Here is a 23,944-nt window from a genome sequence, read left to right as displayed (position 1 = left end):
AAAATTGCGATCAACACCCTCTCCACCCCCACCAGCACTCTGTACCCCCTTCCTTCTCTGTCTTTCCTCTACGTCACTTACCCTAAATGAGATGCTAAGAATTCTTGTTGAGTACCTGCTATGTTCCAGACACTGTCCTAGGTATTAGAGATCTGGCAGTGAGTAAAAAAAAGATCCTTGCACTCATAGTACGCCTAATCCATAGATACATGTGGGATGGATGGATGGGTGGGTGGGTGTGTGGGTGGGTGGGATGGTGATTGGATGGATGGGTGGATGGGTGGTGGGTGAGTGGGTGGATGGGTGGGTGGGTGTGTGGGTGGGTGGGATGGTGATTGGATGGATGGGTGGATGGGTGGTGGGTGAGTGGGTGGAGGGGTGGGTGTGGGTGGGTGGATGTAAACAAATAGAGTGATTAATTATGACAAATGCAGCAGGACAGTCAAGTTACGTAGGGTGAGGACCCAGCAGCGACAACTGACTTTAGCAAGAGGGGAATCTGTGGTGACTGGATAAGAGCTTCTTTGTTCAACTGGTAAGAAATGGATCAAGAAGAGAATGAGAAGTGAGAAAGCATGACAAGTATAGACAACCATTTTGATGAGTTTTGTTGTAAACAGGAGCCAAAAAAAAAAAAAAGGCATAGGAGAAGGAAGGAGATGGAAGGAGATGGAAGGGTGAAGGAACAGCTTATGATTGTTGATAATGATAATGTGGCATGTTTGTATGTAGATGCATATGATCCAGAAATTACTGAAGTAACGATGATGGCACAAGAGGGGAAAAGGGAGGAGGAGAAGGAGGGAGGCAGGAGCGAGAAGGAATAATTTAATTTCAGGAAGAGGTCTAGTCACTACGGAGGTGCTAAGAGATGGGATCCAGCACGCACACGGAAGCACTGGCCTTCGGCAGGAACAGGGATGTTCATTTACTGAAATAGTAGAGAAGGCACGATTTGTGGGTGGGACGCAGGTGGGCTGTTAGATTTGATGGTGGGCGGAAATGAGAGAATTCTCTTCTGGCTGCTTTATGAGCTCTGTGAAGGAAGGGATATGCTCATTAACTGGGAGCAGAGAGGGGAGGGACGCTAGAAGCTTGAGAAGAAAAATGTGGGATGCAATCAGCACAGGGGGGGCAAGAGAACAAACTTCCCGGTAGTGGAGTCTGACCTTGCACTTCCTGCAAGGCCAAGGGCCCATGTGGTATGTGTGGCTGAAAATCTGAAACACCAAGCCCAAATGGTGGTGGTTTTTTGGCAACAGTCTGCAGGTGCTTGGGGACAGGTACGGAATAAGACTGGGGGGGTTCACCAAGAATGGGGTTTTGTCACGGGGACCCTATGCCAGGAAAGTTAGGGGAGCTTGTACCAGGATGATGGAGTTTACGGTGGTTGAGGACAGTAAAGAAATGGTGGGCAGAGGGGCTAAGGAGTCTGAGGAAGTGGTTGGCGCCATGAAATGAAGTCTTGATGAAGTTGAAGAATAACTGGAATCTTTTTATTTGGGGCAACATGGAAGGACCTCGCAGTGAGAGACGTCAAACAGAAAGACGAATACCATATGATCTTACTTCTATGCGGAATCCAAAACGAAACAAAACAACACAAAACCACATAACAAACACACACACAGAAACAGAAGAGATCAAATCCGCGGCTGCCAGAAGTAGGGGGGTGGGGGTGAGGAATTAGGGGAAGCTGGTCAAAAAGGCACAAAATCCCAGGTATAAGATAAATGAGTTCTGGGGAGGTGAAGTATAACACAACCAGAGTCAACAATGCCATATTGTATATTTGCGAGACGCCAAGAGAACAGATCTTAAAAGTCCTCATCACAAGGAAACGAGATTGTAACTTGCGAACGACTGTTCATATTATTGTGGTAATCGTTCTGTATTACACACGTATGTCAGACCCCAATGTTGTACACCTTAAACTAATGCAATGTGAGATGCTAATTATACCTCAATAAAACTGGGTCAAGAAAGAATTCCCTGGAACAAAAGCCAGAGCAGGTGAGTGGAAGGGTAGGAGGTACTGCTCAGAGAGTGGGCTGTTTGAAACGGAGATTGTGCAGATGGGTTCATCGCTGATGACAGAAGTTCTGGGGTGGGAACATGTGAGTGAGTGGCTGAGGGGTGATGGAAGAAATGACCACTGGAGCTAGGGAGGCCAAGGAATGGAAAGGCCAGGTGATACACAGATGCGGGCCGTGAAGAACAATGCGGTCGAGGAAGGAAGTTGGCCCAAGCACCCGGGGCGTTGGTCAATGTTGGGGAGGAACTGGATGTCAGTAACAAGGTGAAGTAATAAGTATGAAAGTCTAGTTACTTGTGCTTTCAAAGAATTGGGGTTTGGGAAGGATAAAGGGAGAAATGGTTTCAATGGGCCATTGAAATGCAGTGGGAGAGAGGAGGGTCCTTAGCTCTCTCTAGGGCCTAGAATGAGGGAGAAAAAAGGAGCTTTCCTCAACTCGGGGGTCAGTGAGATTTCACTTAGAATCATCAATGAGGGGAAGTTCAGAGAAGTTGAAGATGAAGTGGGTGTTGCTACTGAGGGGTACCAGGGGACAGGGTGGAAAGATTTTGGAAGGCGGGATGAGACTCAGTTGGGGAATGTAAAGAGAAGGAGAGGGACAGCATTTGGTGTGAGTGTACGTCATCTGGGAGGCATGGTGACCACGCTCAGTGAATTGACAGCAACGCTTACGAGGGTATTTAATTTTTGAAATATGTGAGCATTTAAGCAAAAATCTTCCATATCATTATTTTAAAGTTGGCCCTCAGACTCGTATGGGGTGGGGAGGCAGGGCCTGAGCTGTTCTGATGCCTCTCTTATGATCTCAAAATTTCCCTTGGTGGCACTGTGGTCGTGCCTAGGGATGGTAAATGACAGACAAGGAAATAGATCAGTTCTGCCTGAGTTCAGCATCCTGCTGCCCCCTAGTGGCAGATGCTGCGGCGGCTGCTCTATCAGCCACCATCTTGACCTCCATGGCAGAAGCCTAGCTATTTCCGGGTTTGATCCAAGTGTCCTCAAACGCCCAAATGAGACGTCTGATGTTGGGAAGAAGAGACAATTGAGGAAAGGCAGGTACAGAAACACACTTACACATGTTGCATGGCGTCCTCAAAGAGAACCAGGTCCATCACTGTGTTGACTTCGTTGTGGTTCTCCAGGGCTTCCACCAGGGTCTGGGTCAAAAGTTCCCACGACTGTACGGGCATGTACTTGGGTTCACCAATACCACTGGCAAAATGGCAATACATGTTCAGGCTTCGGGTCTGCTCCACAGTCTCATCGATATCCTGGTGGTGGAACACAGGTGTAAGGACCCCCTTTACTGAATTCTGGTTCCATACAGGGTGAAGACCCCTCATTTGTTTTTCTCTCTGGACACTTCCTGCAAATTAAGTATCAGTGCTGCTTCCAACACTTCCTTTCTCCTGAGAAGCTCTTATAAAGTAGACGTTTAACATTCATTTACCAGTTCCATGAAGTCATGAGTGATGTTTGTTTTTCCTCGTGGGCTGAGGATGGGAAATGGAAGGTGGGAGGTACCCTTCCCGTATGCACAGTAGGAGGCCATGTCTGGGCAGAGGAGCAGATGGGGACGCATGGACAGATTTCCTAAGCAGGGGCTCTTTCACCACTGCTGGGTGAAGGGGCCCATGCCCCAATCCCTTCATCTCCCCCACATCCGTTCCAACAGGTCTTGTCTCCCAATCCACAGCAGCATCATAAAACATCCTTTCCTCTTTCCTGTGAGACAGCACACTGGAAGCTTCCAGCCCCAGCTTCACAGGCTCAGCCCAGAGAACTTGGTTTCTAAAAAAAATGCACCACGAGCCATCCTTAGGTGACTGGTTTGTTCATGAGGGTCCTGATAATCTGAAAATGTTCAGAGTAGAGCCCCCTAAGTATGAAATTTTCATAAAGACATGAGCTGATTGTGTGTTAATCCTTGCCCACAGGGCGCACCTTACCATGTTTAATAAAAACCTAGTACGACTCAATTAATTTAAAAGATAGCGTGTCTATGTCTCTTTATAAACTACTAATGGACCCTCTGAGTATCAAAGAGGCAGCTAATCGTTTTCTTAATTTAGAAAGGAACTACCTACTTATCAAAACCCAAATCCTGGAGACTTCAAAAGGAAGAAAGGTGTAGAGGAAGTAAGTCCAAGAAAGAACATGCTTTCTAGAGCCGAAGCAGGAATTTATACGAGTATAAGCAACTGTCCCCCCCACCCCGCCCGCCATTTTTTTCCTTCCAAAGTTCTGACTGGGAGAGGCACCTGGGAAGGAGGTAACCTGCATGCTATTTACCAGGCATGAGTCACAACTGTAAGGTTAGCTTTGCAAGCCCAAGGGACAAGATTCATCAAATCTAAAGGAGGGGAAGTGAGGATGATATTCTCATCTACAGAGAAACCAGGACTGCTGCGTGGTTTACAAGAATGAAATGGAAAGAGTTAAATATCAAAGAGTTATCATACTTTGAAGGTGATTTTAGGGCCATAGAAAGCCTTTAAACTATTCTGGCTTTGCCACACACGAACAGTAAATGTCCAGACACCTGGATAAGATTTAATGCAAGGCAAGAGAGCCGTTGTTGCTGGCTGCAAAAGGCACGTAAGTGATGTGGGAATCCATTTACCCAGTTTGAAAATGGGCTAACATACTGGGAATTGGTCCTGCTGGAAGTCAATCTGCACTAATGACCTAGCAGAGGAATGACTAAAGCACAGTTCTGAAAAGCCTGCTCTACAAAGACTCTTTGATGACCAAAACAACATGTCTCCGATGTTATGATCAGAGCCAGGCTATTCAGGAGGGAGAGAGAAAATCAACCCGCCTGGTGATTCAAAGATTTCTTAATAGCGACACCACATCACACAAGGGCCACTTCTCGGAGAACTTTAAGATTTTACCAGTGAAAACAGGACTGTATCACTTCCTTGGCAGAAACTTGCTAACTTTTCTTTACTACTAAGATTCAATGCAACCAAAGGTACTTCCTGCTGGCGCTTCAAATGTTGTTGGGGAAGGATGATGGCAGTGTTAATTATATCTGGGTCTATGATCAAAAGAATGTGTTCTTAGGATACAGACCCCCCAGAGGAACCTCTATTTCAAAGGCTGAGTCCTGGTACTCTAAACGCCAGCTCAGACCAACGGGAGAAGACAGTCAAGGCTCATTTGCAGAGCTAACGATGAATACATGAATTGGCAAATTCTACAATGCTCAGAGGGGCATCTGAGATGTGAGAGTACTGAGCACCGGGGCATAGAAAAATGGTAAGTGGAGAAATTTCAGGGTGTTCGTACGAGTAAAGAGCCGACTAAGTTACTTAAAAATGCTGTCTAAGGCACAGCTGGGTGGTGCAGTCAGCTGGGCATCCAGCTCCTGGTTTCGGCTCAGGTCCTGATCTTATGGTCGTGAGACTGAGCCCTGCATAGGGCTCTGTGCTCAGTGCGGAGTCTGCTTGGGATCCTCTCTCTCTCCCTCTGTGCCTCCCGCTTGTGCTCTCTCTCTCTCTCTCTCTGAAGTAAAGAAATAAATCTTTAAGCAAAAATGCTGCCCAAACATCCAGGAGGCTGTCACGTAGGTCGGGGCGGACTGTAAATATTTTCAGAGGTAGACCCAGGATAGTACCAGGAAAAAAATTTGGCACTAGACCTAACCAGGTGAGCGCAGGGACAACATGATACATTTAAATACAAGTTTTGATTATTTCTAAGCTCAAGAGGGGACAAGTGGTACGTGTGGAAAATATGGAGATCTGGTCAACTTTAAGAAAGCTCAGTGTGAGTTGTGGGGTGATTTGGACACTAAGAAGCGTAATATGATCTTAGGCTGTGTTAATGTGTGCTTCCCAAGGCATATTCTATGGAGTATTCTTTCTGCAAATTATTAATAGGTTTTATGAAGGGAAAGAGTTNTAGGGTCTCATACATTTGGGAAATAATAGATGAATCAGGGTTATTCAAGAATTTTAGGGCTTTAATGTGCCGAAAGCATTGTGAATTTCTGAGACAGGGATAGAATAGGGAGTATTTCTCAACTTATTTTATCATGGGTATCTTCTTTCCAAAGAGTATATTGTAGTACAACTAGTTAGTAGAGCAGTTTGGGGATACGGTAACAAAATTATAGTGTATAAGACGGAATGACGATCTTGCTTTTGGTAAGACCCCAGTTAGGTTGTGTGATGAAAGTCAGACACCATGATTTCGGAGGGGGGACCTGATGGGAAAGCAATCAAGATGTGGGCAAATTTCTCTGCGTTTGACAACAAGCCATGTCCGAAGTGGCTAAAAGAACACGGGCTCTTTGGTCTGCAGGAGAGAAGACCAAGGAAGGACAAAACAAACGATCTTAAAATATTTGCAAGTTTTTCACGTAGACCTAAAATTAGTGGACAGGGAAATAAATTTTAGACCATAATTAGAAAAAAGTTCCAGCCTTTAAAATTGTTCTAAAGGTTCTAAATTTCAAAATTGTTCCAGATTTCTAGTCATTAGCAGCCCCAAAATGGCTCCCTCGGGGAAGATGAGACCGGGCATCTTTAAGGATGTCGGAGCACGCACTGAGATGACCAACCTGGGAAATGCTAATGAGAGGCATCAGTATACAGCGAGGACCTGGATCACATGATCCCCACAGACCTTCTCAACACTGAGATTCTACGATTAATTTGTGCCTTTTGCTATCCTAGCATTTTTCAACTCAGCAAAATAATCTAATCTCTGTTTTTTTTCCCCAATGTATGAGCTAGATTTTATCATTTGGGTGATTATCTGCATAATTATTATTTTTCAAATGTAAAAAAAAATTTTGCCGGACAATACTCACATCAAAAATTTTCTTGACCACTTCTGTCTGGATTTTGTCATAAAGATCAAAGTCCTTTTCTTCCACCATCTTATCCCGATAAACCCGATTTGATTCATGGAGATAGAGCTTTAGTAGGTCCTGTGTGGATTTTACACATTCCACTGAGGAGAAGAGAATGCCCTTTAAAGAGAATAGAGAAAATATCATGTGAACAACAGTTTAAAAGTACAACAGCTACAATTTATGGAACCAGTTATGTGACAGGTACTGGACTGGAAGTTTCGCCAGACAAAACTCATTTAACCACCATGACAGTCCTACAAAATAACTTTCGCTATATCCCTTTTTTATAACGCAGATATCGGGATTCAGAAAGACAGGAAGTATGCCCAAGGTCATATATATAGTACGTGGTCTGAGTACAAAACCACAAGGATTTGAACCTTGGTCCACCTGACCTTAGAGCCTGAAATTTTGACCATTACATTCCAAATAACCACAGTGAAGAGAGAGGTAGCTTCTCTGCTATATTTCAATTCCCTAAGTGCCAACTTGAAAACCAGTCTAGGGGACAAATGCTTATGTAAAATCAGGATGATGACAAAGGGCTGGAATGACTATAACGAACCTTTGCAGGTCAGCAATCCATTTCTTTATCTCTTGTAGGTTCTTCTTCCATACGTCACAGGGATTATTCCAAATATTTACTATTCTTTTATAATTTCTCTGCCACCTCACCTCCCTCTGTTACTATTAGTCGATATCTTAGTCTTCTTTTTCATTGAAAAATGGAGACCACCATGATTAGAGTCTCTCAATGACCTCAACAGGTCCTGTAACTTCAAACTCATCTAGACCTGTGTTTTCCCCCATTGCTTTCTTTCTTATCATAGAGGTAAAGGGGCCATTTAATTATTTGTCCTCAGCAAGAGAATATGCTCTGACTCATGAACATGGCATACAGTTCTGTCATAATAGGACTACCAGTCCAGTTCCTCAGATCACTTTTACCCCCACTTCCCATAAAATCTAGATTTCAGTTTCACCAAATTAAAATTATATTCTGATGCTGCATACTTTCTGTGCCTTCACGCCCTTTGCTTTTCTTGCTATGCTCATATTTCAAGATCCAATTCAAGTGTTATCTCTTTCTTGAAGTCTTCCATGACATCTCCCTTTCTGCCCAACAGCATTCCCTCTGATGTGCCCTACTTAACCCTTTATATATACATCTATTTGTTTCTAAAATCATTCTTCTTTGTATAGGTTTGCTTCCAGGTCATGATGAGTGTCTCAAAGGCAGGGAAATTGAAAGACTTCATTTTGGGTGTGGCTTATCTTTTGTCATTGTATTATTGGCATCTAGCATGGCACCTGACATCTACTAGATTCTCAATGAGTGCTCCATTGAAAGAATGAATGGACTAATACTGAATCCTTCAATTACTATAACATAGCAAGAACCTCCATCAGGATTTCTGCTTTTGGTAGTGGCAGAATACCCGATTACAACCCAGTCTACTGAAGTCAACTCCAAAAGATATGAAAATTATCTTTAAAGGTTCATCTTTTCGGAGGCATTAGGGAGTAACCAAGGCAGTGAGGACTCAAACGGCTGAATTACTAGAGAGAAGAAAAAGAAGAAAGGTGAACCCAAAATCTGTCACTATTTCTTTTTCCTTTGGACATTTGCCAATTCCTTTGGACATATGGCTTATGGGTTCAGAAATGGAAAAGACAGAGAGACCAGTGACAGGTTAAGATGCTGAGCAAACTTATCTCAAGGGGTAGGAAGGATGAAAACTGAAGTTCAGGGATTATCACAAAGGGGTCATGGTGAAAAACCCCAAGGGAACCCCTCAAATGGTTATACACTAGGAGCATGAGTGAATCACAAACCATTTTAAAAATAAAGCAATACTTCCAAATATCCCATGGGTTAGAGAAATCATAGGGGAAATTAAGAAATATTATGAAGTGAATGATAATAAGAATACAACATATAAAAGTTTGCATGATACAGTGTATGGCATAATTAGTGCTAAATTCATAGCTTTAAAATGAATGTTTTATATAAGAGCTGAAAGGCTGATGATTGATGGCACAAGTAGCCATGTCAAGAAGTTAGAAAAGGAGAACCCCAAACCTAAAAGTGTAAAGAGATTATAAAGAAAAGAGCAATTACTAATGATATAAATGTGGATATCAAAGAGAGCTATCAAACAAAGCAAAAAAAGCCTATAATATTGGTATACCTTTCAGTTTCTTTGAAAAGATTAGCACGATTGATAATAACTCCTTAGTAAGGCTGATAGAAAAAGAGAAAATCAGAAAAGGCACAAATAACCAATATCCAGTATAAGGAAGAGGACATAATGTCAGATACAACAGGTATCTAAAAGATAATCATAGGATATTATAAATGCTTGTATGTCAATAAATTAGAAATTGAGAACATCGATATTTTGCCACAACTGACACATGAAGAAATAGAAAATCTGAATTGTCTAATGTGTTCAAAAGAAACTGAACTCATAACTTGATCTTCCACAAAAATACTCCAGATGGTTTCGGCAGTAAATTCTTCAGACGTTTAAGGAAGGCTCAGTACAATGTTTTACAAAAGCTTCCAGAGAGTAGAAAAAGAAGGACCATTTCCCAATGCATTTTGTGAGGAAAGGAAAATTACAGGATAATCTTATTAACAGAAGTGCAAAAAGTATATTAATATATAGCAAATGCAATCCAGCAAAATATAAAAGGCTCAACATGTAGCAGTTAAGTTGGGTTGGTGATAGGAATGCAAGGGTGATGTAAAATTCAAAAATAATCAATGTAATTTATCACATTTCCAGAAACAATGAGAAAAAAATCAATATAATTATTTCGAGAGCTACAGAAAAATCAGGTGTTAAGTTTCAACATATATTCATGGTTAAAACTCTTAGGAGACTATAAACAGGAAGGAATTTTCTTAATCTGGCAAAGAGCATCCCCAAAAACTTATAATAAGCATCACACTTAATGGTCAACTATTACAAGCTCTTCCCTCTAAAATTAGGAATGCAACAAGAAGCCACTCTCACAACTTCTCTTCAGTATCATACTGGCAGTTGTAGCCAGCACAATAAGACAAGAAAAAGAAATTATAATAATAAAGGATTGGAAAGTAAGAAATTATCACTAGTATTTTTTTTTTTACCAATAACATGATTGTATGTGTAAGTATAAACATAACACTGAACAAAGTTACAAAATAATATTTGTCATAGGATTCTATTTTGATAACATCCAAAAATAGGCCAAAAGAACTTAGAGTGTAAGACCAGACAGTGTTTACCTCTGGGAGGGAAAGAAAAACCAAATGGAAGGGAGGAAAAAGGAAGAGCTTTAGGAATGTGGGAATGGTCTGTTTGTCATGGTTATGTAGCTGTGATGACTTTACAAGCTGTGAGCTTATGACTCATGTGCTTTCCTACCTGTACATTATACTCGGATAAAAGTTTATTTTTGCAAAAGAAAGACATTCTATTAGGTTCCTTCGGCCCCACCCACACCCATGTCTCAGCCTCCCTCCTTCTCCACTCTCCCAGGTATCAGCCAGGGACAAGATGCAGAGGGCAGGAAGAAGCACCGACCAGGAAGCCCGACTTCTTGGACTGTCTTTCACAGTGAGGTGTGCTATCATTTGGAGCTTATAACCCCGGGAAAGCCAAATGCTCAGGATGCCCGGCAGTTAAGAGCTGAGTTGATGTGAGCATGCCAAGCATAGACTCCTCACCACCTTAGTTATGAGTCACGTTGAGATGGGAGCAGTTAATGATTTCTGCTACTTGGAGCTCCATCAGATTGTGTCCTGATCAGGACTGAGGGAAGCGCAGAGGAGGTCTGAATTACTGAGGCTTGGGTCAAGCTGGAGGGAGGAAAGCGGCGTGTTCTCTAGGCAATGTCTGTCTTCTAGCAGGCATTTAACCACCCCCTCATGCTTCCATCAGGCCTTCAGACCAGGAGGCAGGGAGGCAGGCAGGCAAGGTTGCAGTCAAGCTCTGAGCCTGAAACTCCCCTCTGGAGGAGGGGAGTGGGGGGCGCTGTGTGGTTACAGGCAGGCACGTACTCCAGGGAGAGATCCATTTTCCTACCCACCCTCGTGGCAGGTGGCTGACAGCTGGCAAGCTGCAGAGAGCCCAGGGGGTTGCCACTGAGCCTGCCTGAGTCAGGCAAAGGCACGGGCCAGGAAGGACCAAGAGAACCCCCCACCCCACCGTGCCAATACCTCCCCTCCCTGGCTCTTCCTTGACATTGCACGAGAGCATTGGCACGACACTGCCACTGAGACAAGGCTGGAATATGGCCGTGAGCATTTTGTGACGTACACGAATGCCGAATCACTGTGTTGTACCCCTGAAACTAATTATACTTCAGTTAAAAAGGCTAAAAACAAGCACGAGGCTGGAGTAGAGCCGCCCCTTCCTCAGAGAGCCTTTGCCACCCCAGCTTACTGGGACGGTACAGTGAACATCCTAGCTTTGGATGGCAGCGCTGCTGCCTACCCAGTCGTGCACAAGGTCCTCGATGTGTCTGCGGCACAGTGCTGTCCTTTCCAAGTTGGAAATAACCAGTATTTTACCTTACATGATCGTTTTGAGGATGAGATGGTTAGCTAAAAGACGTACAAGGCCTAGGAGCGTGCTTGGTCAATGCTGGCTATTGTTAGAGACCCATGTCAGACTTTCTATGACGGCCCACTCTGGCCTCAAATGATCTTTGCAATCTCATCTCTCAGCGACCCCCTCCACCTTACCCTCTACTCCCATGGGGCCAGATGCTTGCTATTCATTCCGCGGACACTGTCTGTACTTTCCCGCCTTGATGACCATTCATGCTGTCATCTAGCTGGTAACTTCCCCAAGCCTCTCTTAAATTGGGATAATAATGCGCATCCCAAAGGGTTGTCATCAGTGCACCTTTCAGGGCGTCTGGGTGACAAGGTGTCTGTCCGGGCAGGAGCTGTATGCTTCTGGTAAAAGAGACTTAATGCCCTCCTCCCTTCAGCTCTGCCCTATGAGCAATGTGAATTTGCTTCAGTGATGTTATCTTCGTTTTTTGCATTTGGGAAATGACAATGGAAGGAATGCAGAGAAAACTATTTTGCAGGCCCTGCTGGTGTACCCATTGTTTCTGGGATCAAAATAGTTTTCTCTGCATTCCTTCCATTGTCATTTCCCAAATGCAAAAAAGGAAGTTAACATCACTGAAGCAAATTCACATTGCTCATAGGGCAGAGCTGAAGGGAGGTGACACCCCCCCCCCCCCGGAGATTTCAGAGAGAGGGTGTGTGATAACAGAGGTCTTTCTCAGGTGACACTCAAAAGATGAGAGATGAGAGTGGGCACACACGAACTTTGCTATTGTCCCGGCCTCACGCTTACAAGGCTTGGAGCAGAGTCCTTCTTGCTGCCTCAACTACCTCATGCTCGTTCTCCTCGTCAGAAGCACAGATGAGGACAGAATGGTGTGAAGGATGGAGGGCCTGACCAGGAATCCAAAGACCCGGATTCTTGTTCTAGTTCCTTCACCGGCTGGCTGTGTGCTCTCAGGAAAATCTATGGAATCCCTGGGGGCGGGGGAGGGAGGCATCTCTGTTTCTCCTCGTTTCTAGCAGAGTTCACGTTTCAGAGGTACAGGCCCCTGGAGGGCTGTCCGTAGCCAGCTTAGGTGTGTTCTCCAAGACTTGCCCTCACAGGGGGCTTGGTGTCTCCACCGTTAGTTTCGGCCGTTCTGGAACACAGTGGTTAGATCTCTGAACTAATGTTTGGGGGATTTCTGCTCTTTACAACCCAAAGTCCTGGCTGGCCCATTCAGGCCCCGTGTCCTCAGGGTCTGGACCTCGCTAGTCTGACATTCTCCAGAATCCTACCTGCACAGGTAACGAATTCCAAACACATGTGCTCGTCATGGCGGGTCCTGCCTCACTCCCTGAACACACACTGACTGACATTTCCTTCCAGGAGTGGCCTCTGCTGGGTGTAAAAGGCATCCTTCCCTCTATCCTTGCTCAGGGCTCTCTGGGGGAGGAGTCTCTCTGAAAAGCTGTTTCTACAGATTCCTGTCCAGGACTGGAAAGTTGTGGACCCCCCCCCCCCCCGCGAGGATGGCGTGCCTGACCAAGAGGAAGAGGGGGCTGCGCTTTGCCACATTGCCCTCTGGACGTTTCGGCAACGAAGGGTCAAGCAATGGAAAGCAACGGGCAGAGACAGGCCATCACTATTCAGAGGAGCAGCTGGAAAGAGTCTCAAATGGCTGTGGCCTGGAACGGAACCTGGAATTTTAAAACCGAGGCCTCCCAGGGGCTGGCAGATGGTATCTTAAGAATATTACGACATGGCTTTTTTCAGGAAGCGGCACTATCCTGCCGTGACTCGGGACATTCTTTTTGATCCCAAGAACAATGGGTACACCAGCAGGACCTGCAAAATAGTTTTCTCTGCATTCCTTCCAAGGGATGCTGGAATCATTACATAACATATTCTTCAAGATGCTGAGCCTTCCACCCAAAGGAACCAACCCAGAAACGCGTCCTGAGGAATGACATCACTGGCAAACAGGACTCTATGTGGTTGACGTCCTTCCTCACAGATCCCACGGCACCCTAATTACCTGCTTATTATGCTCATGAGTCCATATGAACTGTGCCTTTGTCTAAGAGTTCGGCATTAACTATTATTTTACTAGGAGAGGAAGGGACTGGATCATCACTAAGCCTTCTGGGGTGTCTCCGAGCAGATGGACTCACCTGGAAAATGTTGGCAAAGTCTCTGAGGTTGAAAACGTAGTGGAATTTGATCGCTGTGGGTAGGAACGTGGTGGCGACTTTCTGGTGGAAGGTCAGGGCCAGATTGATGAGCTGGGGGCTGGATTTCTGCAGGGCCGCTGGGAAGCGTCCGAGTGTTAGGTGCTGAGTCAAGATGGTGCCGTAGATGGAGGCCAGGGCGTCTGCTCCCGGGAAGGAGAGGACGAACACGCTGAAATGGCGCTGCCCAGGGGAACAGGCATGTGAGATAGAGTCAAGAGTTCGAGTCAAAATCGCCTTTTGGGGATTTGGGTAAAATAATGAGGAATTCTTAGAAGGGCTTTGGATTCTAGATTCTGGTCACATTTCTCACACTGAACCTAACTTTGGTTGAATCTAAATGTCTGGAGGAGTAATGGGCTTTGGGCCTTTAGTCGAAGATGTCAGCAGGTGGTCGGAAGAGAACGGAACTTGACGTCAGAGCAATAGAATTCAAACCAGTATTTGACAGTGAAGACGCACATGACCTTAGGAGAACCGTTCGTCTCTCTGAAGTTTTCCTACTCTGAAGAATGAGCGAAACAGACGGACCCCATGACCCCTTCCAGCTCGAAAAGCTTCACGACTCTGGGTCTAGGAGTATCTTTTCCCCCCTAGAAATGCAAATCAGCATCCTGTATGGTTTGTCACTTTCAGAGGCTGGACGGGGGAAGGGCCAATGACTACTTGTCACTGGGTGATATCCGCTCTGGTAAGGTAGAATTCATCCAGGATTCGGGTACCACAGCTCCTCCCATACCTGAAGCCGTGGGTTGATGGTGAAGCTGCCTGCGGTGGGGTTCATACAGGAAACGTACTGGACATTCCTGATCTCCTTCAGGGACAGCTTGCTCCGATCATACCTGGGACAGGCAGAAACCACAGTGAGAGTCGGGTGAGGGTCCAAGCAGGTGAGTGTCTTGTCAAGGTGAGGTGGGATGTGCCCTTTCATTCATGTGTTTGGGCGGTTAAAAAAAAAAAAAAAAGTCTAGATCCATTGGTAGAGGTCGAAAAAGCCAAAAGCCTAGGCCCCAATCCTGAGGGGCCTAACATCTATGGAAGTAGTGTAGGAGAAAGAAGCCATAAAGATGGACTAAGGGGCGGGGGGAAATCCAGGGTGTGTGGCACCCCAGGAGGCAAAGGAAGTTAGTATTTCTAAAAGGAGAGAGCAGTCAACCATGTCCAGCTATAGAGAGAAGAAGAAAGACAGTGACCTAACCCAATGGGTCTGTTAGGTCTTACATAAAGACAGAGTTAGGGATTGAACAAGAACAACAGGTCAGTAAAGTGGAAGAAACAGAAACCAGCCAGTCGGGTGAGCTGGGATGGGGAAGTGGAAATAGAGCAATTTGGCTATGTAGGGAGAGACAACAGGCCAATAATTACAAAATGATGTTTCTGAACACAACAGAGGAAATTGAGATGAGTCTCAATATTGAGGAGAAGGAAATATCCAGGAGATGAGAGGCAGTTAACACAGGAGGGGGTAGAGAGTAGAAGCAAGAAGCTGGTGATGGTTCAGCTTCAGGGAAGGTGTGTCAGGACGGGGGAGAAAGGGACACAGGGGGAAGCAAGTTATAGACATGGAAGCAAGAAACAAAGATGGCGCCCATGGTCACCAGCGGAGGTGGGGTAGGAAGCTTGCGGACGGACAGAAGGTAGGAAATAGCCATTGCTGAGGCTGGAAATGCAAACATGCCAAGGCAACAGGGCAGGATTTCCAGGGAGCTTCTACTGCCCATCTAAGGCATGTGACCATGAGTCTGACGTAACACTCGTGTGCCGTCCAGATGCTGGCGGGCACACTGCGGATGGCAGCATACGGCAGGAATCCCACAAAGACGTGAGCCATGACTGAAAGGCAGCTCAGGTCACCATCACAACCATCATTCTCCCTGAGCCCCCTCTTCGCACTGACCACTCTCTCAGCAGCTCATTCAATGTGGGGTAGGAAAGGTGAGCCACAGTGGTCTCTCCCATCCCGGACTTTTCTTTTTTTTCCTGACAAGTTCAGACCTTTTGCCATGAACCATTACGCTGTTTCAAGAGACAGTGGCAGACCCTGTGAGTCGTTCTGAAAGAGACAAAGGCTGGTAAGGCCTGTAGACATCTGGGCACTCCACAGCGCGTGAGCTGTTACCGCTCTAGGACCTGCTCAGTGCTACCGGACCACAGTGGGGGACAGGAGCGGTTAATTCTGCTCTGGGGGTTTGGAGAAGGCAACTTTGGAGATGAATGTGGAAGAAAAAGGTGGGTTCCCCCCCACTTAGAGGAGAGCACAGCATCTTCTCTGACCAAACTTCCACTTAGGCATTAATGCCTCTGTCTGAAAGAGCTGCCCAGGAAACAGAACCCTGTGAGGAATGTGGTACCAGCACTCAACGGTGGTGTGTGTCTCCAGCGAAATAGCCTTCAGCCCTGCCTTAGGCCTCCCCCTCCCTCCACCGCCCCGTGGGCCCCAGGCCCTTTGCACATGTGCTCTTACCAGTGGCCATAGTCCAGATGCTGCCGGATGAGGGTGTGGGGCTGCACGGTCCCGTAGGCATCCACCTCCGGCATGTTCATGTCATCGATGAAATAGATAAGCTTCTTGTTGCCTGGGGGGCCATAATTTCGGCCAGCCTTCTTTTCTAGAGGCTTTTCTAGGACAGCTAAGGAGATGAGCCAGTTAGTGAAGGAGGGAGGTTCAGTGTACACTCACTTGCAAACAGCAGCAGTTACCACCAGATCCAGGACATTCTACGGGACCAGCAGTGACGCTGGGCATCAGGTGCTAGCGAGAGTGACTGCATCGACCCGGCGTTCAACACCTTACAACGTGCCCTGTGTCAGGTCCTTACAAATGCGGACGATCTCAGTGAATCTGTGCAACATCCGTGCAAGATCAGTATTATCATCCCATTTTACAGGTGAGGACACTGAGGCTCAGAAGAGCAAAGGCACTTTTCTAAAGTGAAGCCAAGATACAGATCTGGAGCGGTCAAATTTCAGAGCCCAGGCTCCGTCTCTCTTACTTGTGGTCCCCAGTTGTCTTGGCTTATAGAGTAGAAACAGAAGAGACCGGCACAGTCTCGAGGCCTGGGACTCTACCCTCAAGGAAATCTACAAATAAACGGATCCTGGGGAGACCTGCCCCCTCTGGGTCAGACAGCGCAGGAGCATGAAGGCTGTGGCTCCCACATCGGGGTGGGTGGAGGCCCCTTCCACGCCTGGGGGATAAGACGGGTGCTATTGGATAGTTTGTCAGCCGAGGTCTCAGAGAGTTCACCCCTGGGGTGAACAACACCCTCAGAGAATTTCCCAGAAGCTTCCAGCACCATGAAGGGCTCCTCCGCTCCTTCATGTTATTTCAGGCTCCTTGCAGAGCATCTCAGTACCTTTCTGGAGTCTTCATTACAGACTCCCTTCTGGAATCGTCCCTTCACACAGCGCTGTTGCCTAGCCTGATGGGACTTGTTGAGAACAACCTTAAGTAATGAAGCGGAGATCTATGTACTCCCCCCCCAATAAAGCAATTAAATATGTATTGCGAGAACTGACACTTCTTATTACAGCTGGAAATTCTAAGAACCCTCTGATTCCTTCTCTTGCAAAACAAGTTTGTAAACAAGGAGAAAGTGTCAATAGACATTTGGAGGTGACAGATAGAAGACGAGTTCCTTCAAGAAGCTTGAATATTCTAATTTTCTGGTCCTGAGTTAAATTAAGTGTTTCAAATATGAATTAGATTTAAATTTAATTAGCATCCAATTAACATACCCTATCAACCAATTAATCACCCAACACCTTTTTCCCCCTAAAGATATAACAACTATATATGAGATCTGTCAAAATGAAATATAATTAATGGGCTGCCAAGGACATGTTTTTGAGAACAGTCCTTCTAGTAGGAAAATCTCCTCTTAGGAAGACTTGTTTCTCCTCCCCCCAGAGGAGTGATACTCAGATCAACCCCTGGAATGAGGCAGACCCCTATAATTTGGGTTGATTAAGCTCTTTACGGTTCTAAAGGCTTGTTGAGGAGAAAAGCATGTCAGTTAGCAAGGAGTGGGCTTGGAAGGTCATCCCAAAAGGATGATGTCGAGTCCTCCAGGGAGGGAGGACTCCCTCAGGAAAGGCATACATGTTTTTGATCCTTGCGTGGTCAAGCTCTGCTCCATGTCACATCTCGGATGGCGGGGGAGTTAAGTGACTGCTTCCAGACAGAAGTGGAGGAACAGAGGTGGGTCTCAGTGTTAGCAAACATGTTGGTGAGAAGTAGAAAGAACTGCGATCGTCCCCGCATACTCCTGGGTTCCGCATTGTCGTAAACAAGTCCTGACAGTCAAGCCCATACCTGGGCCTGGAGTTCATCCGCTCCATCTTTTTTTTAAGATTGATTGATTGATTTAGAGAGCGTGAGCGAGCGAGCAAGGGTTGGAGGAGAGGCAGGGAGGGAGAGACGGAATCTCAAGCAGACTCCCCGCTGAGCGCAGAGCCTGATGCAGGGCTTGGTCTCACGACCCTGAGACCATGACCTGAGCCGAGGTCAAGAGCTGGACGTTTAACCCCAGGCACCCCTATCTGATCCATGTTACCCAACTTCTCCACGTGGACCGGCCTTGCATCCAGCCGGTGGCCATATCCTACGCTAGCTGCCCTCTGCTTTTATTCACACGGTTCCTTCTGCAATATTTCAACACCACCGCGCGTTTGAGGAGCAATTTCAATGTCAAAGTGGGTTCCCATCTGTTCTCATTTCACTGTCTCCACTGGGACCACCCTTTGCCCATCGGCTCTCACCTGCTTGCTATGACATCCTCCCAAACGGCCTCCCTGCTTTCGCCCTGGATCCCTTCACTACGTAGTACTCTCAAAACAGCAGACAGAAGTCCCCTTGCAAGATGTGAATCGGATCATGCCAGTCTCCTGCTTAAAACTCACCCAGGACATCCCATCTCGCCTGGGGCAAAAGCCAGTCTGGTTACATCCACAAACCTTGTGTCTCTGTTTTTCTCTCTGATGCTCCCCTGTCCACTCTTTCAGCTCCAGCCGTCCTGCTCTGCTACATTCGTGGCCACAGGGCCTTTGCTCTGGCTGATGCTCCTGCCTTGCAGTCCTTTCTCCCAAAGGCCAGCCCAGCCTGTTCCCTCGTTTCCATCAGGCATTTATCTGCTCAAATGCCATTTCTCAGTGAGCCCTGCCCTGCACAAGGGCCAAAGTTAACCCTCACCCCCAATTCCCTGTGCCTGCTTCGTTAAAACTTCACTTAAAATGCTCTATACCCAACTTATTTATCTTACATATTATCTTAACCCCTCTGCACTATAAACTCCATGGGGACAGGAATCTTTCTCTGCTTTTCTCACCGTCCTAACCTCAGCACCTAGAACATTAGCTCACACACAGCAGGGTGTTCGAAAGACATTTAAGACACCAATGAATGAACTTTACGACAAACCCCATGAATGGCAAAGAAAGATACGTTATTGCTATTTTGTAACTAAGAAAACGAAGGCTAAGGCAGGTTGCCTGCCTTGCCAGAATTAGGATCCAGGTCTGTAGATACTGATCCCAGTGCCTCTCTCATATGACTCAGGCAGTGAGTCCTTGGAAGCCCTCACACCCCAGTCCCTGTCCAGAGCTGTCCTGGTGATTCCTGTCCCATAGATTTCTCTGGTCTCTGAACTCAGAGCAGGGTGTCCATGCATTCGTGCACATCACTGAAGACCCGGTTCTGTATGGGGTCCGTGTTATCACTGACCCCTCAGAGCAGCCCTACCATGTATAAAAATCTTTTAACAAATGAGAAAACCGAGGCTTAGAGAATATCAGGGGCTCTATCCCACGTCCTGTAGCTGCTGAGTGGCCAAGCCAGGACTCTAACCCTGGTCACCTGGAGTAGTCGGGACTCTGAACCACTCGAATACTCTCACGACACGGCTTCTGCCCTTGACAACGCCCCAGCTTGGTGAACTCACTGCCTGACCACATTTTTGACAGAGATCATTAGCAGTTAATAATGTCTGACTTCGTTTTTCCTCTTCTTGGAACTCTTTTCCTCCCACGTTATCTAGTTTTTTTCATGTGTTAAGACATTTCCATTATTATTGGAAGGGCTTTGCGTTTATTCTTTCCAAATGTAACGTGCTCTGCATGATTGTAAAAAGAATACATATTCATGATATAAAGGTTAAAAAGCACAAAAAATCATAATGATGAAAGTGAAAATTATCGGGGATTTGATCACCTCTCAGGAGCCATTAGTTTCAATATTTTGGTGCATTTTATCCCAGTCTATTCATTCTGTTCAATTTTTCCTTTACAAAATCAGAATCATACTCCATATTCTGCTCATATATATATACGGATACATATATATACGGATATATATATATGCAACCCACGTGTCATAAACATCATTATATAATAACATATCCTCCTACAACATGATTTTAATTGCTGCACTGTGCTCCATAATTTGGAGGTACCAAAATTTATGGGATGGCTTCTCTGTTGTCTGAAACGTAAATTGTATTCCATTTCTTTATACTCTGAAGCTACCTTTGCTCATCCTGAGCAGAATGTCCTGCCCGCGAGGTGACAAATCTTTCATGATTTCATTCCGTGTCATCTCCTTTTTGAAAGAGAGCAAGGCGGGGGGGACAAGAGCTGCTTAGCTATGATGACGTAAGTGTGAGGAGGCTCCTGTGAGGTCGAGAGTCTGATCAGATCTTTTCTGGTCCCGTCCAACCTCTGACTTTTAGTGAATAGGTTACGGAGATTCGTATTACACAAAGATTGAGATGCCCGAGCTCCTATCTGATTAGTGCAATTAAGCACTCAAATATTTGTTCAATAATTTAAATCACAGGAGGATGGGAAGAGAATTCTGAATTGTGAAGAGTGTCATCTTTATCCTTCTCTCTTTATGTTGCAAATATAAGCCCGTTGATGACGCTGTCCGTTTCTTTGCTTCTCCTTTTTCTCTTTCTAGACCACCCTGCCTATGGGTCATTGCAAATTCCTTTGGTTTTAAAAATCACTTATATTTTCTAAAAGAATGAGAAGAGGCTGCAAGTATTGCAACAGACATAAAACAGGCCAATTAAAAGACTAAACAGGGATTCCAAAATAATACAGGAAAGAAACAAATTTGGACCCATCACCTAGGAGGACACCGTTATTACAGTCAAATAAAAATGTATTGCACGCTGTCCTACCTGAAATCTCAGAACTAAATCTGTGTTTAATTACAGCAAGCACGTCACCCTGGATTACTGGAACAAATCCGCCTCTCGTTTCGTATGAACAAAAATTTTCCAGCCACTAAATTCTAAAAGGCACGTATTAGGGATGCTTACAAAAGAATATTTGGGCATGATCTTCAACTGGGGTTTCATAGGAGATACAAAAGTAACTTAAAATGATCTTTTATCATCCTAAACCTCAACAAAGCCCATGGTGGATCATTAAATGGTAACGCAGGAAAGGAATGAAAGCAATGCGGTGGGTTTGTGGGGGCTGCAGGAGCTGGGGGGACGGGGATGTGCGTGGGTCCCTGCCTCTCTCAGCGTGAGGTGTCAGCATTCTAAATCTGCGCTTTGGGCAGCTGTTGGAGGGAAGTCAATAGAAATCTGATGTTTCGATGGCTACCCGAAGGGCCTATTTTATTTACTCTCAAAGGGAAAGATATCCATGTGCTGTAGATATCAGATGAACAGAAGCAAAGTTGGCATTCTATTATGGAAAGCGAGAAGCATGACTTACAGTCTTATCAAAGCAGAAGGCGGCTATAGCTCGAAATAAGACAGCTTGGCTATTAACTCATTGTGCGACTTTCAGGGAAGTCACTTAACACCTGTAAGCCTCATTTTTCTCATCTCGCAAACACAGAGACTATCGGATCTGTGAGGGATACCATTTCCAAGTTCCTTCTCTTTAGTCACTTTCAAGCTGGGGTGGCCATGTTCCAAATCATAGGGGATCCTGGAGAGCCGTCTGCCTGACATGGGCACTAACTCTCCCCTTCATCTTTTTCTTTTTTCCATTTGGAATGCAGATGTGATGGCTGGAGCAGCAGCCATTCTGCCACTCTGAGGGAGCAGCCAAGAGCATAGATACTACAGCATTGATACCATTGAGCCATTCATTTAGCATTAGCAACTGCCTACTTCAAGACTTCTTGTTGCATGAAAAAAATCTCTTTATGTCATTACTGTCAGATTTTCTGCTGCATGCAGGCAAAGGCATTACTGACATTCTCTTGTTGAACAGGGAGGGCTAAATGAACCAAACGGGTAAGACCCTTAGCCCAAAGTTTGGCACAGTATAAACATTACATAGAGCATGTCCTTTATGTCCTTTAGTATAGTTGAGCTTAAACCCCCCAAACCACCTCTTTTGCTTGGGTTCCTTTTGTTCTGGTAGTAGGGCTTCGAAATTATTGCATAGTATTTATAGATCCTTAAATTCAAGAAGGATTTGATATTATTATAATAATAGCTTCCATTTACTAAGACCTTATTGCACGCGAGGACTCGTTCCGAGTGTTTTACATACTTTATCTTGCTATTTGAGAAAAAGAACGAACTGTTGATACGCTCAACAATATGGGCAAATCTCAAAATCACGCTGAGTGAAAAAAGCCAGAGAAAAAAAGAGTGCAGATTGTAATTCCATTATAGACAATTCTAGAACATGCAAACTAACCTACTGTGACAGAAATAGGTCAGTGGTTGCCTAGGCATGGGCACGGTGGAAGGGTAAGGGGGGGGGGAGGCACTTTCAGAGGTGATGGATATGCTCATTATTTCAACTGTAGTGATGGTATCAGGGGTGTGCAAATATTTCAGAACTTACCAAACTGTAAACTTTAATATGTGCCATGTGTTGTATGTCAATTATAACTTGATGCTTTTTTTTGAAAGGGAAAATGTCAAAAAAATCTGCTGCCTTTAGTGGGAAAATGGATAAATAGGCTGTGATTTAGTCACACAATGGAATCCTGTGCAGCAGTGAATACCAATGAAATAGATCTACATGTATCGAAATAGACAATGATTTAAAAAGTTGCTAAAGGAAGTCACAGTATGATACATATTTAAAATGTAACTGTGACACAACATTGTGTATTTTATGAGTACATGTATGTACTAAAAGTGTAAATTTTCATCTTTTCATGTGTCTGTTAGCCATCTGGATGTCTTTGGAAAAATGTCTAGTCATGTCTTCTGCCCACTTTTTAATTGGATTATTTGTTTTTTGGGTGTTGAGTTGTATAAATTTTTTATATATTTTGGATACTAACACTTTATCAGCTATCATTTGCAAATATCTTCTCATTCCATAGGTTGCCTTTTAGTTTTGTTGATTATTTCCTTCTCTGTGCAGAAGCTTTTTGTTTTGATGTAGTCCCAGTAGTTTATTTTTGCCTTTGTTTTCCTTGCCGTAGGAGACATATCTAGAAAGAAGTTGCTTCAGCTGATGTCAAAGAGGTTACTATCTGTGTTCTCCTCTAGGATTCTTATGGTTTCAGGTCTCACATTTGGGTCTTTCATTCACTTTGCTCAGCATCGCTGATCATCAGGGAAATGCAAATCAAAACCACAATGAGCTATCACTTCACACCGATCAGAATGACTAAAATCAACAATGTAAGAAACAACAGGTATTGGTAAGGATGAGGAGAAAAAGGAACCCTCACGCACTGCTGATGGGAATGAAAAACTGGTGCAGCCACTGTGGAGAAGAGCATGGAGGTTCCTCGAAAACAGAACTACCCAAGATTCAGCAAATTGCATGACGAGGTATTTACCCAAAGGATACAAAAATACCGGTTTGCAAAGGGATACACGCACCCCAATGTTTTTAGCAGCATTATCTACAATAGACAAACTATGGAAGCAGCCCAAGTGTCCATCAACCGATGAACGGATCAAAAAGATGTGGTGTATATACAATGAAATATTACTCAGCCATAAAAAAGAATGAAATCTTACCATTTGCAACGATGTGGACGGAGCCAGACAGCGAAATGCTAAGTGAAATAAGTCAATCAGAGAAAGACAAAGACCCTATGATTTCATTCATATGTGGAATTTAAGAAAAAAACAAAGAAGCAACAGGGGAAAAAGAGAAGTAAAGAAACAGACTCTTAACTATAGAAAACAAACTGATGGTCACCGGAGGGGGGGTGGGAGTGGGGATGGGTGCACTGGTGACGGGGATTAAGGCGGGCACTTGTGATGAGCCCCCGGGTGGTGAGTGGAAGTGCTGAATCACTCTATTGTATACA

The 23,944-nt window shown here is 45.0% G+C and overlaps 1 protein-coding gene across 1 annotated transcript in view; it reads right to left on the bottom strand.

The window, feature by feature from the left end:
* The window catches only part of DNAH9 (dynein axonemal heavy chain 9), a 312,417-nt gene that overhangs the window by 135,697 nt on the left and 152,776 nt on the right, over positions 1-23,944 (bottom strand). The window contains exons 39-43 of the mRNA XM_040630049.1: positions 16,154-16,319; positions 14,429-14,531; positions 13,633-13,872; positions 6,858-7,019; positions 3,110-3,306 (exon numbers count right to left, since the gene is read on the bottom strand). Of these exons, the coding sequence (XP_040485983.1) occupies positions 3,110-3,306; positions 6,858-7,019; positions 13,633-13,872; positions 14,429-14,531; positions 16,154-16,319 (868 nt within the window). The remainder of the gene's footprint in view (positions 1-3,109; positions 3,307-6,857; positions 7,020-13,632; positions 13,873-14,428; positions 14,532-16,153; positions 16,320-23,944) is intronic.

The sequence above is a fragment of the Ursus maritimus genome, unplaced genomic scaffold (genome assembly GCF_017311325.1).
Source record: "Ursus maritimus isolate PB19 unplaced genomic scaffold, ASM1731132v1 scaffold_14, whole genome shotgun sequence".
In the NCBI taxonomy this organism is placed as follows: Eukaryota; Metazoa; Chordata; class Mammalia; order Carnivora; family Ursidae; genus Ursus; species Ursus maritimus.
Note: the sequence above shows the minus strand (reverse complement) of the source record. Positions and strands in the feature narration are given on the sequence as shown.